Source organism: Pungitius pungitius, chromosome 9, assembly GCF_949316345.1.
Source record: "Pungitius pungitius chromosome 9, fPunPun2.1, whole genome shotgun sequence".
NCBI classification, from domain to species: domain Eukaryota; kingdom Metazoa; phylum Chordata; class Actinopteri; order Perciformes; family Gasterosteidae; genus Pungitius; species Pungitius pungitius.
Window position 1 is genome coordinate 5,431,718 of NC_084908.1, and position 22,224 is coordinate 5,453,941.

General features: G+C 43.4%; 1 protein-coding gene across 2 annotated transcripts; it reads right to left on the bottom strand.

Annotated features, from left to right (window-relative positions):
• Positions 1–255: 255 nt before the first annotated feature.
• Positions 256–21,088, bottom strand: pds5a (PDS5 cohesin associated factor A). 2 transcript variants are annotated; one of them, XM_062564229.1, is made up of 33 exons: positions 20,948–21,088; positions 19,865–20,017; positions 11,943–12,146; positions 11,249–11,335; positions 11,052–11,149; positions 10,660–10,786; positions 10,299–10,379; positions 10,055–10,195; positions 9,023–9,138; positions 8,850–8,944; positions 8,603–8,748; positions 8,257–8,408; positions 7,977–8,090; positions 7,719–7,800; positions 7,574–7,622; positions 7,311–7,450; positions 6,683–6,798; positions 5,850–5,955; positions 5,587–5,747; positions 5,366–5,489; positions 5,067–5,225; positions 4,850–4,918; positions 4,523–4,659; positions 4,278–4,401; positions 3,942–4,146; positions 3,231–3,345; positions 2,966–3,098; positions 2,576–2,695; positions 2,253–2,315; positions 1,913–2,049; positions 1,752–1,830; positions 1,417–1,664; positions 256–643 (listed from the first exon to the last, which is right to left on the bottom strand). In XM_062564229.1, exons 2-33 carry the CDS (start codon positions 19,976–19,978, stop codon positions 640–642), a joined length of 3,846 nt encoding a protein of 1,281 aa, XP_062420213.1. In that variant the 5' UTR covers positions 19,979–20,017; positions 20,948–21,088; the 3' UTR covers positions 256–639. The 2 variants fall into 2 exon arrangements, with proteins under 2 accessions (XP_062420213.1, XP_062420212.1); XM_062564228.1 differs by lacking the exon at positions 256–643 and adding an exon at positions 1,147–1,292.
• Positions 21,089–22,224: the final 1,136 nt, after the last annotated feature.

Sequence of the window (22,224 nt, forward strand, 5' to 3'; positions counted from 1 at the left end):
AGTTAGGACCTCATTAGACTGAATGAGAAGGTGTGTCCTTCTGACTGATACTTGTACATTTATGCGTACCGGTCTGATTCACTTAACCCGTCAAAACCTAAAGATACCAAACATTTTTATAAAGATAGTATTAGTAAAATCTCTTAAAATTCACAAATATTATGCTTGCGATTTTCCCATACTTGACAATTGTCTTGGATATTTCAAAACTGCAAAGTAGTGTACAAAATGGAATGCACTCAGCAGAAAGTAAGAGGTCAGGAGACATATTGTAGGATTTTTTTTCCCAGGGAATTTAATAAGCAACGATCATAACCAGATTAAAACGTTTGTAAAATGTCCATCCTGTTTTTGTTTTTCTTAAAAATGGCTCCACAAAAGAAGCAAAGAGCAACAAACAAAAGGCAAAAAAATAACATGTTTTTTTTTAGTAAGACCTACATACAATGAGCTTCAAATCATGACTAAGGTATTTAAAACCTTCTAAGATGTCAGTGGTTCGTGTGTGTTTTAAGTAAGGTCCATGATGTGTCCAGGAAAGCTTTAGAGTCCGAGGAGCGTGTACGGAGGGCTGGGGAGATACGAGGAAGAGTCGGGCCTGATTCTCTAGTCTTGATTTCACCTTCGGCGGTTTCCTCCTTACCTGAAAGACAAAATAGAGTTCAGAGTGACCTCTGACCTTTGGCTCAGCTGTCACAGCTAATCCTCTGCGTGCTGGTGGCTCCTCCTCTCAAAACAACCAAAAACATTGATGCTGGTGAAGCACACACAGTATCAACATTAAGGTTAATAATAATAATGATCATTTACTCTAAATCTCCAATCTGGTCTGTAATTAAAAGGACATTGTAATGATTTACAAGAGCACTGCACAAGAATGTTTGTTCATCGGCAGTAAAATTGAAAAGAAGCCAGTCGGAGGCAGTAAAGGCGCGTCATGCTCATTTAATCAAAGCACAGTAGATAACAGCCGGTGGCCTGATGTTACAATGAGCACCTCTGACTAGAGAAAAAGCCCAGTAGCAAGAAACCGTGTAAGAGACATCCCTGGACCGAGACACCTCAATGCCCTCCAAACGGATTTGGTCTCTCCCTGTGTGTGTGTGTGTGGTGGGGGGGGGGGGAACCTCCCTGCCTCCTTCCAGCCACTGATGGCCCTCTGGGCTGGACTGCAGCTCTATCTCAGCGTCTCCCTCGCTGCCCAGAAGACGGGCCCCTGTCCCTACAGCTCTCCCTGTCTCCTCTCCAGACTCCCACTTTCTTTGTCTTTCTCAACGCTCACGCGCGGCCACCTGATGAGGAAATAGAGTCAATTTCCCTTTTCTCCATCTGTCTGTCGAGGCTACTTTAAGCTCAGCTCCTAAAGGTTAAATCCATCACAAGCCACGCCTCCTTTGTCCTCCACTGCCTTCTCACCTCTGCAAGTCAATCTGTCTCTTTGTCCCTTCGTCGTTCTGCTGCTGCTGCTGTTTGGACATCTTGATGTTGATGGAGTCGACTGACGGGTTGGGGTCGGCAGCCCGCTTCCTGCCGCGGCTCGCTGCGGCCGGCGCGACTTCCTTCTCCGCGGGCGCGGCGGCGGCGGACTTGGCTTGGCGGCCGCGGCGCTTGACGGGCGACGCCGCGGAGTCGCCGTCGGGCGACACGTTCTGGCTCGGCTCCTCCTGAGAGAGGCGGCCGGGGACAGCTTGGTCAAAAGGGGGCGCACTGCGGCGCTCTTCGGGACTGCAGGCGAGGCCCGGTGTGCTTACCTTCTTCCCCACCTCGTGCTGGTTGAGCGGGTTCTCGTTGTTTTCCTGCGCCGACGTCTCGGTGACGGCGTTGCTGTTACTACAAGACACGATAAAAAGAGTTGGCAGCAGCATGTTCCTCCGCGTGCGTGCGTGCGTGCGCGCGCCTGTTGCCTCGCTACCTGTTCTTGTTGATGGTCGAGCTGTTGGTGCTGGTGTTACTGGCTGTGTCGGAGCCTGTGGTGGTCTTGGTGAAGATCCTCCTGCCCGGTACGGTCAGAGGCTTGTTCACAGCTCCCAACACCGGAGCAGGTTTAGGCTGGGAAAGAACGCCGCAGCATTTCAGCGGTTTCATTAAATTCAAACATAATTGTTGTGAACGTACTCTGTGACGCACACACACACCTTTGCTACCTTATGCTTTTACTACTTGTGTACCTTTGCCCTTCACCCTGTACATTCGTAATGTCAGTACATAATGATTGACCTTTCTAAGGATTGCAGAATGTTGAAGGCTTTTACCTTTCCAGTGAGCAGCATTTGTCTCATCTCCGTCGACAGATACTCTTTATCGTTTTTGAAGTCCTGTGGAAAAACAATCAAACCACAAAACTTAGCCATTCGGTTTTGTCCACAATATCGGTTGACGTTGCATTCCTTCGATCGGATTTACAGATCCGAATCCCTCTGCATATTCTTGTGCATTAACAACTGATAACACTCGTCAGCCAGCGTCTGACTCGGACTTTTGTATCAGGCACTTTTAAGAGTTTGACATTTTCGGTGAGCATGAATACATCATCTACATTAGAGTGTGCGTGTGTGTGTGTGTGTGTGTGTATTGCCTTGTCTTGTACGATGAAGAACTTGGAGGGTAGGATGGGGTCTTTAGGAGAGTCCAGGTGACACGCAGTGCTCTTATTGGCGATTACGAAGAGCGCCACATCGCAGACTATATACAGTTTCTGTAACCAAGACAACACGAGACACGGTTAGAAAAATACTGAGTTCTGCTTCCCGCCTCGTCTCTTTACAAAGTCATCGTTCCGGTAGACGTACATTTCCTGTAAGATTTTATGGATTTAAAGATATTTTGGACAAAGACAATTGTTCCCAAAGCTTCAGGTTTGTGAACCAATCAAGAAAAGTTTCAAGAGATGCTGGTCAGATAGAACGCTCAATGGAAGAATTCTATTCATCAACTTTGGATTGGAACACTGAGCCCGTGTGCATACCTCGTTGGCTTTTGCGTCCTCGGGACACTGTGCATCCTTGGTCTGTTTGATGTTCTCCACCATCTTCCTTAGGAACGCATGGCTGTTGTTCTCATTCTTGGTCATCAGAACTTCCAGCATGAACCACAGACACCTACACACAGAAGCAAGATTAACATCACTCGAGGCATCTTTTTAAAAGGTTCTCATAAAAATCGGAATAAATGATGCACTAATAAATAGTTTATGACATAAAAAGGACAATAGAGTATATGGCAGTACTTACTCTTTAATGTCTTTGAGCTGTTCATATTCATGTGGTTTTGTGAAGTCCGGGTCGTGGGCCAGCAGGTGGATCATATATGGGACGACATATTCGGGAAGGAGGGAGACAAGTTTTTCTGTCGGAAGAGAAAGAAATAATGTTGACGTCATGTTGAGATTGGTTTGTATGGAATGGAAACATCATCCATCAAAGTTTGTGTACCGATGGAATAACAAAATGCAACAAAGTGCAATGAAACACCAATAAATGAAACACGCCCTTAAAAACAGCAGCAGATGAAGCCGTCAGGTCTGTGTGTGAGATGAGCAGACCGTAACCTCCCTGAAAGTAACACACAATCTAAAACGCCATATTTCACGGTTTCCACCTACTCTACATCGTTTGAGGTTTGACCTTCAGCCTTATGGCCCATAGTTATTCTGCATTAGTTTAAGGGTGCGAAATAGTGCCACACCTTCTCCATTTCGATTTAACTTCTCATCTCTGTACGAGAGCAGTGGTGGAAGCGGCATTCATTTGCAATTTCTTTGTGTAGATTTTCTGGAAATGTTGGTAAACAAATCAAATTGATGGGAAAGTGGATTATTTGACCATTTAATGGCTGTTCAATAAAGCGGACTCTGAGAAAATATATATATATAAAAAGAACAATATAGGTCAGAAAATAGCACTAGTGTGTAATCACAGCACACACATCGGTGAAACACTGACCCTGAGCGAGTGGGTTTTGCTTGATGTACTCCCTCCGGACTGAAATGTTCTTGAGGAGGCACTGTCGGGCGTGCGCACGGCGCTCCTTCACCGGATCCTTGGCGCACAGGGCGAAGACGGCGAGGTACTCCAGAGGCAGCATCAGCTTGGCGAGAGCCAGGTGTAACTTCTGAGCGTAGATCTGACGGACCTGGTAGCACTCGTCCTGTACGTCGGAGGAAACGGACTCAATTCACACAACGGAGTAGCATTCGCAGTGCTGACTGAGGACAATGAACCAAATGCCAAAAGCTCTGCTGCTAAAGAGGCTCATAAAACGCAAAGATCGAGACTAACGTTGATGACGAGGCCGCAGAGCTGAAACTGTTCAGGTGTGATGATGTCGTGGTAACAGGGCTCCTGGGCCAACTTCATGATGGCTCCGCCTGCAGCCAGCCTCAGACGGGACATGTCCGACTTGCTGTGGGGAGGAAGAAGGAACAAGAATGTTAGCAAAGATGACTAAATCTATTTAGGAATCGGTAATAAATGATTCCCCCACACACACACATCTGAATCCTGACATTCAAGCCCAGAATCACCTGATCTTCTTCTGCTCTGTGAGGTCGCCCTCGCTGACCAGCATTGCCGACAGCAGGCGCAGAGTGGAGTTCGCCGACTTGGATTGGTTGTTCTTCATTCCTAGTAACCAGCGCACGAGCAGCTTGATGGCTTGCACCTATGGGATCAGCAGGAGCTCCATTAGTGAGACCAAGCCAGGTCCTGGAATCTTTCAAACATGTCTTCATGTTGTTATTACATCGGCACACATTTGTCATCAATGTAAGATTATGCGATTGTGCCCAACTGGAGTAGAAAATGCTGAATTTCCATTTTGAGACGTAAGGAAAGGCAAGGAGGTGTTTTACCTTAGCTAGGACTTCGGGTGAAACTTCCTCATCTGTGGTCCACAGCTTGCCATTCTTGTTTCCCACTGACTGGAGACATAAAGGAAAATCAATGTCACTCTTTTCTAAACTGGGTTTATTTTTGCTATAAAGTTGTATTTTATCAAACAGAAATCTGTAAAATTGTGTGTATAAAGTGAGCAAATGTTAACGGGTGTGAGGCTTCATTTCAACACACCCGGTCGTTCATGAGCAAGTCCTTGACAATGAAATTGGCCACGATGGACTTCATTGGCGAAGCAAACTGATCTGGTGCCAGCATGGAGATGTGGCCCAGAGACACGAGGGGAGTGATGAGCTGCTCCGGGACGTCTGCGTTCAGACTACGTGACAGAGGCTGGGAGTGCAGGGACAAGAGAAGAAAGCTCAAGGAAAAGATCACATACCCGAAGGATGAACGGGAGATGAGAAAAAGGATAATTCAAGTTACAATAAATACATTTTTGCAAATTGGAAAATGGAAAAACCGTCCCCTACCTCAAAAATCTGTGCCAGCTGCACTTCCTTGTTGTTAAAGATGGCGTGGATGCAGTGGACCGCCTGCTTGGCCTGGTGTGGTGTTCCCCGCTTGGCTTTCTGATGCAGAACTGGAATCAGAGTCCTGTTGGAGCACACAAGCGCGAGATTAACTCAATGCGGATTATTACTTTGTGTAGTTCATGATGTGTGGAACCCTCGCTGTGGAGTCATTCTCTTACGATCGTATCTGTTGTAGCTCCGTCTCAATCTTCTGCCCCGTGTTTCTGAATATCTGGATGGCTGCCTCCGCCACTTTCTCGTCCTCCATCTTCAAACACTGCAGCAGAGACTCGTAGGTTTCTGCTGAGTGGAAAGCTGTTGGGTGTGTGAACGATAAGACCTAGAACCAGAGCAGAAAAATAAAGAACACGGTTTTACTACTAATGACCAATTTGTCCATTTCATTAAGTCTTGTACGCTACGGTACGTCCATGTTACGTACCTTAAGGAGCTCCAGCCCAGAGCGGATGGCTGTATCGGGGGTAACGCCCTCCTCGTCGTCGTCAGCTGTGCCCTCAATGGACTTGTTAAGAAGCTTCACCAGAGCACTAAGACAAAACAAGCAACAACCCATGAAGATCATCTAAATGTGAGCGACAGGACACACTGACGCACCAAACATAACAGCAAGATTTACCAGCAGAAATTGTTACTCTGCCTAACAGAATCCTACATGTCCCCTTGCCTCCGATGCAACATATCCATCTAGACGGTTGCCTCGCTGTAATATATGAAATATCTGCCATGAAGGGGTCTAATTTCAAACCAATATCAGGAGACCAAACCACATGTGTTGTGTAGCTCACCTAAATCAAGTCATTTGAAAAACAGGATTTGCTCTTCCAAGGAATCACGAGCCAGTTATTTAAAATAAGCATAATGTGAGAGAGTGCTCACAACGCCGTCTATGGATAAGCACTTGGAGTCATTTCCGTAGGTGCGTTTCTCTCTCTTAGGGTGTTTTTCCATGAAGCAGAAGGGGTTAAACCTGTTCCCTGCCTGAGGCCCGCGGGTTCATCTGTTCACCCCTAGGTGTCTCAGTGAATGAGAGAAGACTGCTCAGGGTGTTACACAACACATGAGTAGAGCTCTTATCAATGAGATAGGAAGTGGTGCTTTGCATCTTTTTGTGCACCGTTAAAGAAACACTTTTATCTGATTGACAGGATTTGAATGTAGCCTGGACGTATTCAAAATGTTCCTCTATTGATGTTCTGTAGGGAAACTTAAGAAAAAGCAAACCAAGAGCACTTGATCTGTTGACATTTTTCCCACCTGATGGCTTCCGAGTCGATGTGGACGGGGGCGATGCGCTCCAGCAGGAACTTAACCATCTCAAGGAACGGGTTGGTGGGCTGTTTGGGGAACGTCAACTTTCGGGTGATCTCCCTCTGCAAACACAGAACCCTGTCAATACTGACATTCAAGGATCAAGATTATAGATGTGCATCCACATTGGCGCGCAGGTTTGTGTTACTAGATCTTTGAATTCGCACTTTCATTTCATACCAACAAACTCATAAAGAGTGAAAAACTTCACACAGAGGCAAACCATGTTGATGAAGAACAACAAAAAATGAAGATGGTGTAGAGATGTCAACGCTTACTTACTCAACATCAAAGATGTTCTATTGAAAAGATCACATCATTACGCAGGCCAGTTCAATGGCAAAAGGTTTGAAGGTATGCTATTTGTTACATATTGCAATTTCTGTTTGCAACCCCCCCCCGGTCAGCCGAACAATCTGCCCAACTCGACTACAACCGACCACGATAACACAACTATAGACTTAAAACCCAGCCTCAATCAAGTGCTTTCTAAATAAAGACAGAACGAGGCTACTGACTGTTTGGGAGGGGGTGAATGAGCGAGTGTGTACGCCGAATGGACTTTTCCTCTCACCACACAGATCTCTGCCTGTTTGCAGGAGCATGTTGGGCTGATGAGCATCTCCAGCTGCACTCGGAGCTTCTCATCTTCGCCCAAAACCTGGTTGAACCTTTTCATAAAGTCCTGGGCCTTACCGGCATCGGGCAGGTTCTCTGCAAACACAGGGACGAGTTAAATAACAATAGCGTTAAGCCAAATGAACCCCGACCACCCGGAAGATATGATGTGTGCAGAATGAATGCGTACTGTGCACGTTTGTGTGGTTTCCAACTTACTGGCAATACTCATCAGCTTCCCAAACATTGCCGTGTTATTGGCCTCGGACTACCAGGGAAGGAGAGACAATGTCTTAGATATGTCTGCATCACAAGACTCGGGGGAGATGTAGTCAATTTTGTACGTAAATGTTTGTCAACACACCACTGGCAGCTTGTGGAGGTCGAGCAGCTCTTTGACCAGGCTTCTGAGCATGTTCTGACACTTCCACATCTCATTTAGGGCCCTGAAAGCAAAGAATACACAAAGAGAGGAGCAACAGGTAAGATGTCACAACACATTAGTGTTGGTAGAGGCTGGATGGCCATTGTGCAGTTTTGTGCGTTTACAGCATGCATGCATCAAACTAAAGATACAGGTCTGCAGTCATGTGATAGAGGAGATGTTGCAGCTTTGACTAACTTGACAGCGTTCGTGTCCAGGCAGGCGTACAAGTAGTACAGACACTTCATCTTCTCTTCCGTGTCAAGACTGTGAGGAACCATGTACTGAGCGAAGATCTTCTCGACTAATAACCTGTGGAATGAAAGCAGGAAGAACAGTAAGGACAATATGTTCAGTGCACTAATAAACTTGAACGCAAAGGTTCCAATGTTAAGACGGCTTCTCGAGGCCTGAACAGCCAAAACGGCCGTGTTTACCTCATCAGCATAAGACTACATGTCAGTGTGTATATGCTCACTTGTCGTCGATGCTGTTTTGATAGTAGATGTGCAGTAGTTTGTCTTTGATCCAGCTGATCTTCTGCGCTGACTCCTTCCCCGCCTCGTAGTGCAGGCAGTACTTCTTAAAAAGCTGAGCGAGGCCCATCATGGCCTCTTTGCGCACACGCCACTTGAGAGGGAGGGAGAAGAAGCGGTTTAAATGCAGATGACGAAAGTCAATATTCCATCTAAAGTCAGTCATAAGCAAGTTAAACCCTGAGTATCTGTAACGTCATGTGGGTGAGATGTCTCCAATGTCTATGAATGCTGATAAATACCCCAAATGCCATTTGATTAGAGCCGCCTATAGCAACATAGCCTCACCCTCTTGTCTAAGGTCCTCTCTCGTACGAAGCCCAACAGCTGGTCATTGACCAAGTTGAGATCCTTCTTCCCGGCGTTGATGATGGTCACGATGACATCATGGCGGATAGCTTCCTCTGGGTCGTGCGAACGCACCTTCAAATACTCTAGAATGGGAGAGTTATGTGTTCAGAGCTTAAATGGGAAAGAAAGGACCGAGTTGGAGGAGGAGAGTGATGAAACTGTGAGTCAGAAAACTCAAACAAACCTGTTAAGTCTTTGGCCAGGTCTGGGTGGTTCATGAGGCAGTGGCTAGCAAACTTAACACACTCCAGCCTGACGGGAACATGGATGTCGTTGAACCTGCGGGGAACAAAGCATCAGTCACAGGTAAACACTTGGAAGGAGCAGATGATCCAGCTGGGGAGAGACTGAACTCACCGCCCTAAGAAGCACTGCCACAGCGGCCTGTTCTGGGATGCCAGCTCAGAGTCTTTGGCCCCAAACAGCTTAGCTAGCAGCCGGACAACAGCTAGACGCTCCTCGCCATCGTTGCTCTGCAAACACAAGAACAGGCGTTAAAATAAAATGCAAGTTGCCTTTATTTGGGCTGTTAGTATTTATTTTACTCTTTCACGGTTCCTTCGCTTTACACAAACAAAACAGGAAAACAAATCGTCAGAGTCGGGAACTGATACAAGCACAACCTGTAGCCCATCAGCGTACAGGAGAGAAGAGCCTCAAATGAATCAGGAAAACAACATCCTAAAGAAACATTTGTTTACAAATACGCAGGTATGGGGAGGGGGGGTAAAAGAATGCAGGTCAATCTCCTTCTAAGCAGGCGTTTTATTGCTAATTCAGAAATAATGTCCATACTACGGCTCAAAGCGCATAACACATGACCACCAATCGTTGCAAAGCACTCAAATAATCCCTCCCATCACTTCCCTCCTGCACATGGCGGCAGTAGTAGCATTATAAAATGCAAAATGTAACTATGCAAAAGTTGCTAACAGACAACTATGTCAGTCACAAATGTTGTATTCACGCGTCCAGTTGTGGTGTTCAAAGTTTGGGTTATTGGTTTTCTTCTGCAATAGGGAGCGCAACCAATCATGAAAGGACAAGCCATCACTGGTGAGAACCAATCTAGAGATGAATGTCATTGTGTTTCCACTGTTCACAAACCAAAACGAGCAAAGGTTGTGCTTTTTTAAATCAATGGTAATAGTCTGGATAGATTCTCTATGTGTAGACCTGTCCAGGATGTAGCACGCTCTAAAGCCTCCTCTCAAGATGAGCAAGTTTAGCTGAAGGATGGATTTGGGAAGGTCTTAAAAGCAAGGTCTGGATTAGAAGTGGTTCAGTGCAAGTGTCTTTGCTCATTGACCATTATCATGGCCCTACAAACCCATCTGTGATGAGCGCTGAGACCTGTGCTTATTTTGACAGTGTGTTTGTCGTGTTAACCTTGAGTTTGAATTCCAGCTGTGGCATGACAGAAGTGAGCAGCATGGGGTCGATGGTGAACAGTTCCTGGATTAGGTCAAAGACGTGCTCCGACAAGTCGCTGACCGACGACTTGCCCATCACCAAAACCTGATTGAAGAACTGAGGAAGGGAAAGAAAGAGCACTGTGTGAGATCAATATTTCATCAATGAAAAGGCTCTGTGCTGGCGATACAAACAGTGCTTAGGCGGGTTGGCTGCTTACGTTTGCGATGCACGTCTCAATGGTCTGGACCGTCCTCTTCAGCAGAGTCTTGGCAAGATCGTACGCCTGCTTGTTCAGATTCTGTCCCGAGGAAAGTTGAACACTAATTAGTTGAGCTGACAGGAAACATTGCACTCAAACACTCATTGACACAGAGGTCCATTACAGTCCAATAGGTCAGCTGAAGCTAGTTGCAATCATATGCAAGATTATTATTAGAATGCAAATAGAAAAGAAACTGCGAGATTACAGCTTTGAAAATAAAATACGAGAACACGTGCTCTATAAATTCTACACAATCAACATAAATAAATGACATTATAACGAGTCAACACATATGAATAAGTTGTGTGTGTCTCACCTTGTGTGCAGGGATGAGGTTAATGAGGATGGTATCCAACAGCTCTTGTGTGACTCCGTCGCCCTCCATGATTATTGAGCTCATCAGGTCAATCATGTGCATCTGCACCTTCTGATTATGGCTGTTGCTGTAGAAGATAGGTACATGAAGGAAAGGTTGAAATTAGAATATATATAAATTGGTGATTGCTCATTGTAATCCCCTCAACACCTGGTAATAGAATGGTCATAACTGGGAATCAGTCTGACATGTCGGCAAGTTTCACGGTAAACAACACATGTTAAAAAGGGAGTAAAGATAGAGCTCATTTACGTGTAAAACATTCAAGGGCTAAAAAGGTTGGAAAAACAGATATTAACAATGATATATGTAATATAAATGAGGAGCCTTACTTAATGACTGAGAAGAGTGTTTTGAAAAGCTGGATAAAGATCTCATTGCAGTCCTCCAGTTCAAAGCATATGTTGTACGACTTCACCCACGCCAGGTTCTAGAGAAGCACACAGACACGTTAGTCCGTCACCAGCGGTTTGCTCCACGGCCCCGTGAACAGCAGAAAACAAAACGCATTACAACATCAGCACCTTACCTCCAGCAGGTAGAAGTATCTGTTGAACTGAGGGCTCTTAGTGTCTTCCAGTCCCTTGAGCTGTCTGGTGATGAACAGGAAAATGTCCTGGTGACGAGACAAAAAACACGTGAACACTTATTTTTTTTATGATGCTTTTGCCAAGTGCTCTAAAAAGGAAAATCTAGTTTTCCCGGCTAGGGTCTCAAACCTCCAGATTGGAAATGGTGGGAGCGCCAGCAGGAAACTGCATTATATTAACCTCAGAACAAGCCGCGTTATTAGTCTGAGATTTGCATTTAAAATTCTTCAGAAAAGGAACCAACATTACAAACTTGATCTGTAGTCTTATTTAGACGGGCGAGTTCTGGAAAAAGGTCATCGACTGGGAACGTACTAGAGACCAAATCACTTTTTTTAGCAGGCTGTAAGCAGGTTTGTGTCTGCTATAAGGTGAGGTTTATTTTAGGATTGACCATCTTTGGGGGCAAGCCTCAGGTGGTCCTTTGAATAACTGCAGATTCTGCCCTTCCTCCAGACTCAGAGGTTGCTGCTTGGTTCAGGCCACCTGGCAATAAGACCAGCTAACAAAGTATTTTTCATGGGTTTACAAAAACATGAGGCCAGAAGGACTTTCTTGGCTTGCTTTTGGATACGGCTGCCTTGAGGAAGATGCTTAGCCTTTTGCGAGAGGGTTTACTACGGTAATCCTAACCTTGAGTTTGTCGTGGGAGGTGTAGGGGGCTTCGGGGGCATAGATCCTGAAGATGTCAGCCAGGCAGCAGGCCACCAGCAGCCTGACGTCTTTGTTGGGGTTCCTGAGGAAGAACTCTGAGGCGAGGTGGAGCGCCAGAGCGAGATACTGCTGCTTCTCCTCCTCGGAGTCTTGGTCCATGTCCATGTAGGTCTTCACCACCATCTGTGAGACCAAGTGACACGGTATGATGAGGGGAAACAAAAGGTTGACACAATATTTTCATATAAAATGACCAATCCAAGTAGCAAAGGATTAATACTCATCTACCCATGTATTAACAGTGAGGTTGGGTACCACGGTTTTGTATTTATAGTATACTCAAAATGTGTCATTTCCGGTGGGACGGATTTGGCCCGCGAGTTTGACACATGTGAACTAAGCACTGGGGGCTTGAGTTTGACACATGTAACACATCTAAATAGTTCATATATTGTTCAACTTAAAAAGAGGAACAAATTGCCGTGGCAATAAAAAATAAAAATAAAAAAGCTTTAACGTCCTCAATTGTCGTTTTGTGCTTTTTTTTTTTGATGTATCGTTCAGACACCTGTATCCCTTTAACACTGGAAAAGAAAAAAGAAAAGAAAAATACTCCTCCCTGGTAATCAGCACGTTGGTTTTAACAGTGATGTGCCAAGAGGAAGGAACCATGAAGGAAGTTGGCCAGGAACTGTAAGTCCCGACATGTAGCGACGCTGAAGCAATTATCCAGTGCAGCAAATAATCCGTCTCAGTTACAAGGCTCTGCTTGTCAAATCTAGTTTGTTGGAAACAGCTGCATTTAGTTTCATGGGAGAGACTATTTGGGCGACTAGACAACCATAAAACTGAGCTAAATTAGCCCAAAGAAAAGTAGCGCTTTTGAACATTTAAGAGTTACTTAATTGAAAGGTTAGTTTGAGTTAAACACGAGTATCGATTGGGACAATGAAACAAAAAAAGGTCTTACACTTGAGAATCAAATAATACAAATTTCGGGTTAGGATTTTCGCATCATATCTCAGATACCACATCCATTCATTCTGGTTTTGTTGATGAAAATGTGCTTATTGTGGGAGCGGAAAGGTAAACCTCAAACACTGTCTCAAGAGGCTGTACCTCTCAGTCTTATAGGTTCTTATGTAAAGGCACTAGGACTCTGGGTTTTAAACTATCACTTCCTGTACAAGAGGGAGAGATTGATCGTGTTTTATGAGAGGCAAAGCAGAGGAGCTCACTATACAGTCAGGCGGGGTGGGGGATGGGCCGACAGCTCCAGCAGGCTGCAGAGCACTGCGCAGACACACACGCCTGGGCCGTTCTTAGCTAGAATCCAAATCAGCTTTATCGGCCATGTATGCTTATGCGGTTACATGTGCTATGTATTACAAAAACACAGTACATGCAATAACAAGCAATATACAAAAAAAAGAAGAAATGGGAAAATATGCAAGTGTGTTTACACAGATATCAGCAGTTCGTAAAAACATTTTTTAAAACCAGGTCATGTCAACATTACGCACAGGTTCCGGTCTACAAAGCAGAGCCAGACTCAACTTTTGCTCAAATACAGAGTGATGGCATCCGTCAAAGGAGCTCATTAGCAAAGGTCATATGTGCGAGGACACATTCCTGGTACACGACTTTAGCAAATAAATAATGCACATCTCCTGTTTACCCAGTGACCAACGCCACAGCAGATCAAATTGTTGCTCTTCCTCACAGTGCGGAACGCATTGTAAACGTTCAGACTCAGATCCATTATTCAAACTTGAGCTTTCATCTTGGCTTGTCTCATGTTAAAATGCTTATCTTTGTGGATGCAACTTTTGCATCCACACTGCGGTGGAGTTTTAAACCCCCAAAAATGAAGGCGTTTGAAAACTCAACGGATGGCGTGTTAACTTGAAAACTCCTGGGCTGCCTCTTAATGAGGCTCAGGGGGAAACCAGCGAGGGCTTTTATTGAACCACAGCGTAGACAGCCACGCTGCTGTTTGACTGTGTGTCCTTCTCTGATTTGCTACACCGCCAAAGAAAAACTAACCGCTTGAATCATTGATTGTCTACCAATTCGAGTAGTGCCGACATGCAGAGGAAGCAGCCGTTTAATGTAGCCATTTGCCAGCAGCAACATCAGACTTCTGAAGTCAACGTTTGCAGCTTTGAGGAGAGAGCGATGAACACTAAACAAGCATTATCATCATTATCATCAATACTTAGCTGTTATTTAACAGAATTGGTCCAATGGAGTATATAGAGGAAGATCTTAAGCATAAAGCGAAATGTGTTCATGTATACAGGGCCTTGCACAAGTATTGGACATTTCCCTATTGTGTACTGTTATAAACAGGACTTCAAATACCTTTTCCCCGTTTGATCAGCAAAACATGCATAGTACTTTTAAGGTGCAAAATATCTTTTATTGTTCATGCATTCATCTTTACAAAAAAGGTGAAGCTCAATCACATTGGATGGAGAATGTCTGAACAGCAATTTTAAAATCTCGCCATAGATTCTCAATTGGATTGAGGCTTAGGCCTCGACCGGGCCCCTTTAAAACATGAACATGCTTTAAACTAAACCTAAACCCAAACTAAGGTCTGGCTCTATGTTTAGGGACATTGTCCCGCTGGAAGATGAACCTCTGCCCCAGTCTCAAGTCTTTTGCATCCTAGTTTCTTTAAGCATTGACCTGTATTTGGCTCCATCCTTCTTTCCTTCCATTCTGACTGGTTTCCCTGTATCTGAAGAGAAGCATCCCCACAGCATGATACTACTACTGCCAGGCTCCTCTGTTCGGATGCTTTCCTCACAGTAATGGCCAGTGTTGGGTTTCCACCACACTGTGGTTTGCATTGAGGCCAAAAAGTTCCATTTTGGTCTCATTTGACCAGAGCACCTTCTAATTCATGATGATGCGTCTCCCACGTGGCTTGTGACCAACTCCAAACAGGATTTCTTACTGTTTACTTTCAACAGCAACTTTCTTGTGGCCACTCCTCCATAAAGGCCAGATGCGTGTTCACAGCTAGTAGTTGTCCAGCGGACAACTACTAGCTGTGGATCATTGCAGCTGCTCCACAGTTACATGGGCCTCTTGGTTTCTTCTGATTCATTCCTTGTCCAGTTTGTCAATGTGGCTGGACGGCTTCTCTTTCCATGTTTGATGATGGATTTTGTGGAGCTGCATGAAATGTTCAAAGCTTGGGATATTTTTAATAACCTAACCCTGCTTCTTACTTAGCTACAACTTTATCCCTGAGCGGTTTGGTCTTCATGCTGCGCTTTGTTCCGTAATGCTGCATAACATACACTGAGGCCTTCTCAGAACACATGTATTCATACTGAGAAATAATTGCAGACAGACTATTTATTCATTATGTGACTTGCAAATGTGAATTATGAAAGCAACTGGTTGTGCCAGATCTTTGTTTGGGGTATTACAGTAAAGCGGGTGTAATTTTAATATTTCCCCGACTTCCAGTATTTGGTGTTGGTCGATTACATAAAATCCCTATGAAATTAATTTGAATCAGTTTGTCCAAAGACAAAATGTTGAAAAGTCCAAGGGGGGTGAATACTTATGGAAGGCACTGTATGTGTATTGAACATATTAAAGACAATTATTTTTATTATATATATATATATATATTATATATATATATTTTATGAATAGAAAAAACTAAGCAACAAATCTACTTCCCATTTAAACTGGCACCAGCATGCCCAGTGTACGGGATTAGTCGTCTGATTTTAAGGTACCTTTAAACGGAAGGGAAATATTTCTCAAACAGTGATAGAGACCGTGTGGACGTAGCATGCAAAAAATGAACTACTACAGTATAAAACCAAATCTGGTTTGGTTAACAGCGACACACAATCGCTGTAATGTGAAATACAATATGAAATGGAAGTCATCTTTCCAGACAAGTCTTAATAATTATAATAATAATAGAGGAAGATATGTGTGTATGTAATATATATATATATATATACACTCACCGGCCACTTTATTAGGTACCCCATGCTAGTAACTGGTTGGACCCCCTTTTGCCTTCAGAACTGCCTCAATTCTTCGTGGCATAGATTCAACAAGGTGCTGGAAGCATTCCTCAGGGAGTTTGGTCCATATTGACATGATGGCATCACACAGTTGCCGCAGATTTGTCGGCTGCACATCCATGATGCGAATCTCCCGTTCCACCACATCCCAAAGATGCTCTATTGGATTGAGATCTGGTGATTGTGGAGGCCATTTGAGTACAGCGAACTCATTGTCATGTTCAAGAAACCAGTCTGAGATGATTCCAGCTTTATGACATGGCGCATTATCCTGCTGAAAGTAGCCATCAGAAGTTGGGTACATTGTGGTCATAAAGGGATGGACATGGTCAGCAACAATACTCAGGTAGGCTGTGGCGTTGCAACGATGCTCAATTGGTACCAAGGGGCCCAAAGAGTGCCAAGAAAATATTCCCCACACCATGACACCACCACCACCAGCATGAACCATTGATACAAGGCAGGATGGATCCATGCTTTCATGTTGCAGACGCCAAATTCTGACCCTACCATCCGAATGTCGCAGCAGAAATCGAGACTCATCAGACCAGGCAACGTTTTTCCAATCTTCTATTGTCCAATTTCGATGAGCTTGTGCAAATTGTAGCCTCAGTTTCCTGTTCTTAGCTGAAAGGAGTGGCACCCGGTGTGGTCTTCTGCTGCTGTAGCCCATCTGCCTCAAAGTTGGACGTACTGTGCGTTCAGAGATGCTCTTATGCCCACCTTGGTTGTAACGGGTGGTTATTTGAGTCACTGTTGCCCTTCTATCAGCTCGAACCAGTCTGGCCATTCTCCTCTGACCTCTGGCATCAACAAGGCATTTCCGCCCACAGAACTGCCGCTCACTGGATGTTTTTTCTTTTTCGGACCATTCTCTGTAAACCCTAGAGATGGTTGTGCGTGAAAATCCCAGTAGATTAGCAGTTTCTGAAATACTCAGACCAGCCCTTCTGGCACCAACAATCATGCCACGTTCAAAGTCACTCAAATCACCTTTCTTCCCCATACTGATGCTCGGTTTGAACTGCAGGAGATTGTCTTGACAATGTCTACATGCCTAAATGCACTGAGTTGCCGCCATGTGATTGGCTGCTTAGAAATTAAGTGTTAACGAGCAGTTGGACAGGTGTACCTAATAAAGTGGCCGGTGAGTGTATATATATATATATACACACACACACACACACACACACACACACACACACACACACACACACACACATAAGATCTGGACACAATAAGAAACTAGATCTAGGTAACACAATAGAAGGACAGGAACTACAAAATCCAGGATTGAATTAAGAGTCAGGGTGTAAAACCAACAGGTGTAAACATTGAGGCCTTTGTTAGAGAGGCAACATCTGGCCAAATTGCACCACATTCTACACTGAACATCCCGTGTTCCGTTGGGAATGTAGCCACCGTGTGCAAAGTAAACTGGATGAATACCCACAGACCAACAAAGATCCCTAGCTAGGTTTTGGAAAATACTGAATTGTTTTCTTGAGATGAGGAGATCAATAGCACTCATGTCTGTATGGTAAATATGAAGCCACAGTCAGTCGCCCGCTGGCTTAGCACAAAGCCTGGAAACGGGTCAGCAACCAAAGGGTACAAAATAAGCCCAGCGCAACCTCGGGTTTGCTAACACTAAAAAAGCAAAGGGTAAAAAGGACAATTTATGGTTTTGTCGCTGCTGTGCTGCTGACGATGGGACCTGCTAACGGTACGCGCTGACGGCGCGGCCGTACGCACTCCGGCGGTGGGCGGATGCATGTCCACTGGTACGTGTGTGCGCATATACGGACATATACACGTGACCCTCATGCTGAAGACGTGACTTAATTGTCGCATAAGCTATGTGGCTTCACTTCACTCCCAAAGCCGCAAGAAATCAAATATATATTTTACTATTAATGACAAAATACTAACCCACAGTGACTTGGACAAGTAACTTTAATCGGATTACTGGTTTGGACATACTAAAGCGTTAGAAAGATACGCGTTGCTGGCATCACTGGTGGGCACAGCAAGCTCTTATCTTCTAAACACCCCTATTTGGCTTATTTAATTGCTAATGTGAGCCTTGACAACAGTTGTTAATTATAAATACTTAAAAAAAAAAAAAACTTTTCATTGATCTATTTGGATTTAGTGACCTATTACTTTAACGTGACTAAAAACACAATTGCATTACCATAAAAGCAGTTAAACACAATCGAATTATGTATAATATGGTATTTTAAGTGTTTATATTTATGAAAAACATTTATAAGAACCAACATAAAGTATAAATTGAATCGAGTTGGCTGAGGATAGTCTTTTTTAATTATTTAGTTATAGTTATTGGGTACAAACTACTTATCTTGGAAAGTTGTTTATTTTTATGATTTTTTATTTAACCGAGTGAATAAAATATGTGCAAACAATTTATCTTTTTATGCACTGAAAAATGTTGCTAGTGTTTGTGTGTATACGCAGCACACAGTGGGTGGGTTGTACAATTCTATGTAAGAGTGAATTATTATTATTATTTTTTTAAATCTACAACAAAAAAACTAACTGTCTGCCAGGATAGACAAGATAATCTAGAAACAAAGAATCCCAATTAACATTTAATAGAACAACTTCTATTTAACTTAAAGCAGATAATCATTTGCAGATTTCCCGATTTCTCAATTGAAAAGAAAATAGTTAATGTTTTCTTCCCTAAGCCAATGATGGAAGATGCTAAGGAGAGAGTCGTTCCCATCTCTGTTGAGAGTTGAACATGTGCAGCACCCATTGCAAACTATGCAATATTGCAAGGTATTGAGCAATCTACTTTAGGATTTAAAATACTTAACTTGGTTATGTGGTAATACCCTTAATGTGGAACCATGTTTAAGTATTAATTTGTATTGGGACACAGAGTGAGAAGTGTAACCTGGTACAATATGTACTTTTAGTTAAAGCGAACAGAACTGCTTGTGATAGTGGATGACTTGAATGAAAAATAGAAATACCAGACCTCAGAAAATTAACTTCAAACTGGGTAATTGCTCTGCTAGAAGTACAACAAATTGTAACTTTCTCAATTTGTGTCAGATTTCTGCTTTTACTCAGCAGTAAAAGCAGAGGTTATATGCATCTGTAAACACCAGTCTTGCAGTCAACAGCCATTCGGCACGGTTGTCCCGGTTGCCGAGGTCAGAGGTTGTTACGCTTTGTGGTCCTAATATACGGCCAGTTCTAGGACGTCACAGAACCAGTTCAGTATTCCTGGAGTAAACTATCTAATGTGATTAAGAGTCACAAGATCCCAGTAAACATAAGTGCCAACTTTGAAAAACAAATTTCAGGATGCAGTGAGAGGTGATTTCAAACAGAGCACAGCTGATCGAAACAGCTAGTGAACCTAGTGAAGGATTTAGCAGCTAAAGCCAGATAGTTCCCTCCGGAGTTGATACAAAGGAACAACAGAAATCACATTAAAACAAATGCAGAAACTGCTTGTGTGATCATTGATTTCCATGCCTTGTGTTGGGATCATCCATTTTTGTAGTCTTAAGAGGATGGAAGAACTGCTAAATGTAGAGACCTCACTCCTCACAATAATATCTATATATGTCAAACTCAAATGAATCCATCTAATTCTTAGGTGTATCCTGTCTATGAGTGTTGTTGGTTTACAGTCAGATCCACCTTACGACATGGCCTCTCGTGAATTAGTCGGACATACAGTAGCATACAAAATGATTAGGGTTATGGCATTTTGCCAGGGGCTGAACACAGAGAAATCACGCTTGGGATTGCAAAAATGTGCAATTCCGACAGCGAGAAACCACGTGAACCTACCTTCAACCGTTTGACCATTTCATCGTTGCTGATTTTGTCAGTAATCTCCTTCACTCCGGGGGGATAGGTGATCTTTCCGTCCCCCGCCGGTTTCTGCTGTTGCGGGAACTCCATGCTTGTTGATGTGGGGTCCACACGGTCTTCTACTGGCCTCTATGGGTCAGAAAACAAAAGTTCAACACAACCATGCTACCGCACTTGCCAAAACCTTGTTTTAAGCACCATTGCCATTTGCAAACTATCAAGAGTACCCGCTGAAATTAACTACATCGCAGGGGTTTATTTAACGTTATTCTGGTCCAGACAACTTTTCAGACAGAAAGCCGACATTAAACCAACAGTGTACATATTGTTAGCTTGCATGCTAAATACCCCAGCTAAATATAAGCTCCATATTTCCCGTTAATGTCCAATCAAACATGGTATTGCTAGAGAAACAAGCATATCGGGGCTTCCGGTAACCTTACAGCTCTCGGAACCACTAAGTTGTAGAAAAAAAACTCCAAAACAACACGAAAGCGGCCGGCGTAGGTCTACTGTCATACAGGTTATCAAATTAGCTAGCTAGCTAGTTGCAGGGCAAACATCATTGGCAAGCGGTTAGCATTTTGCGGGAAGGAAGTAATGCTAGCAGCGAACGGCTAATACACGTTAGCTGAGCTAGCTAACTGGTTAGCATACTACTAGCCTTTAGGCCGCAAACTACTGAGGTACCCATCACATCTCAGGCTATAGACAATCACAGAGGAAGTGAAGTATCCTATCATCTCTGCCTAAAATGGGCCTGGTCATGGTCAGTTTCAGTGGTTGACAACAAATGTAATTAGTTTGTGAAGTTTAAAAATCAAGCTAATGTACTTGTTACTGTCTTTTTTCAACTTCGACGCATCGCTCCGTACTGCCGCTAGTTTACAGGCGACGAAGGGCTGCTATCGTCGCCCTGAGCCCTGCTCTCGCAACACCAACTTGCCCACACAGATGATTTTTAACATCCCGATAAATGCAAAATGAATCTATTTTGAAATACACAACTACGACTAAAACAGTAGAATATTTGCCAAGCATCCCATTGTTTGTATTTACCTCTGAAGTGGCCCGTTTTAATTCATTAGTCTGACACAGGTTGGGTTTAGTTTTCGGCACAAAGCTCTCTGTCCGTGTAGCTCAGTCAGTGCTATGTGTCTGGAGGCTGAGTGCACAGCGCCCCCCTCGGTCTCACACGAGTACTGCAGCACACAATATACATGGCGGGAGTCACAAACGAAGCACTAATCCCCTCAACTCACTTTGGGGTTTTATCTTTGAAATATTCCCGTGTCAACATTGCTTTTATAAAATCAATTTATTTATATGGATGCACAAGTGCATGATATCATCATGTTGCATGTTATTATTCCTATCATTGTTATTACAACGGATACTACTGGTAGTACTGATATTACTTTAAGTAGTAATATATTACTAAATATGTGCTGAATGCAGGTTTACTTTCTCTATGTAATCATGATTTGTGAGAGTTGTTAGAGTGGGACACCTAGTGGTCAACTGCTAGATAACAATTGAAAAAGTGGTTTAATTCTACCACTTTAATAATACAGACTATTCGCTTGTCCTTTAAATAAGTCTAAAAATTAGAACAAATGTCATATTGCATCTGACATTGTATAATGTAGTGTTCGTTGATTATGTGCACCACACAGTGTTCGTTGATTATGTGCACCACACAGTTTACAATGCCCGTAGTCCCTTTTCACACTATTTTATTAGTCAACAGGACTATCAGAACCGGAACTGTTAATTGCCTAGTACTACATACCATACGTTGGGTTAGGTGATTAATAACAATTATTAACTTATCAACTATGTGCAACAGTCTGATACATAATTTATTAATATGTAAAAGTAAAGTTGAATAGTATATGGTTTTTATTACATTGCAATGAATACATATCTTTAAATGCAGTAAATTATTGTCTTTTGAAGATGAAAAAGTACAATAAAATGTGGTTGATGTAAAAGAACTGAATAGCTCAATAAAGGAGGTTTAAAGAAACTTTAAAGCTCTTAGCAGGCTCCTCCCCTCCCTCTCCGTGTGTCAGTCCGATGCATTCAGTGGCTCAGAGCCAGAAAGAAATGTGTGGATTAGGATGGAGAAACAGAAACGTAAGAGCAAGGGGGGTGCGGAGAAATTGCGGGCCAAAAAAAAAAATCTAGAGGTTGATGGCTCAACATGTTAAAAAATGATTTGGGGGTTAAAAACCCGCTTTGCATTTTGAAAGCTGTATATTCAACTAACTAGATATTTTCTAATGTTTCTTCTGAATTTCCAATATCATCAATATGTAATATTACGGCAAGTG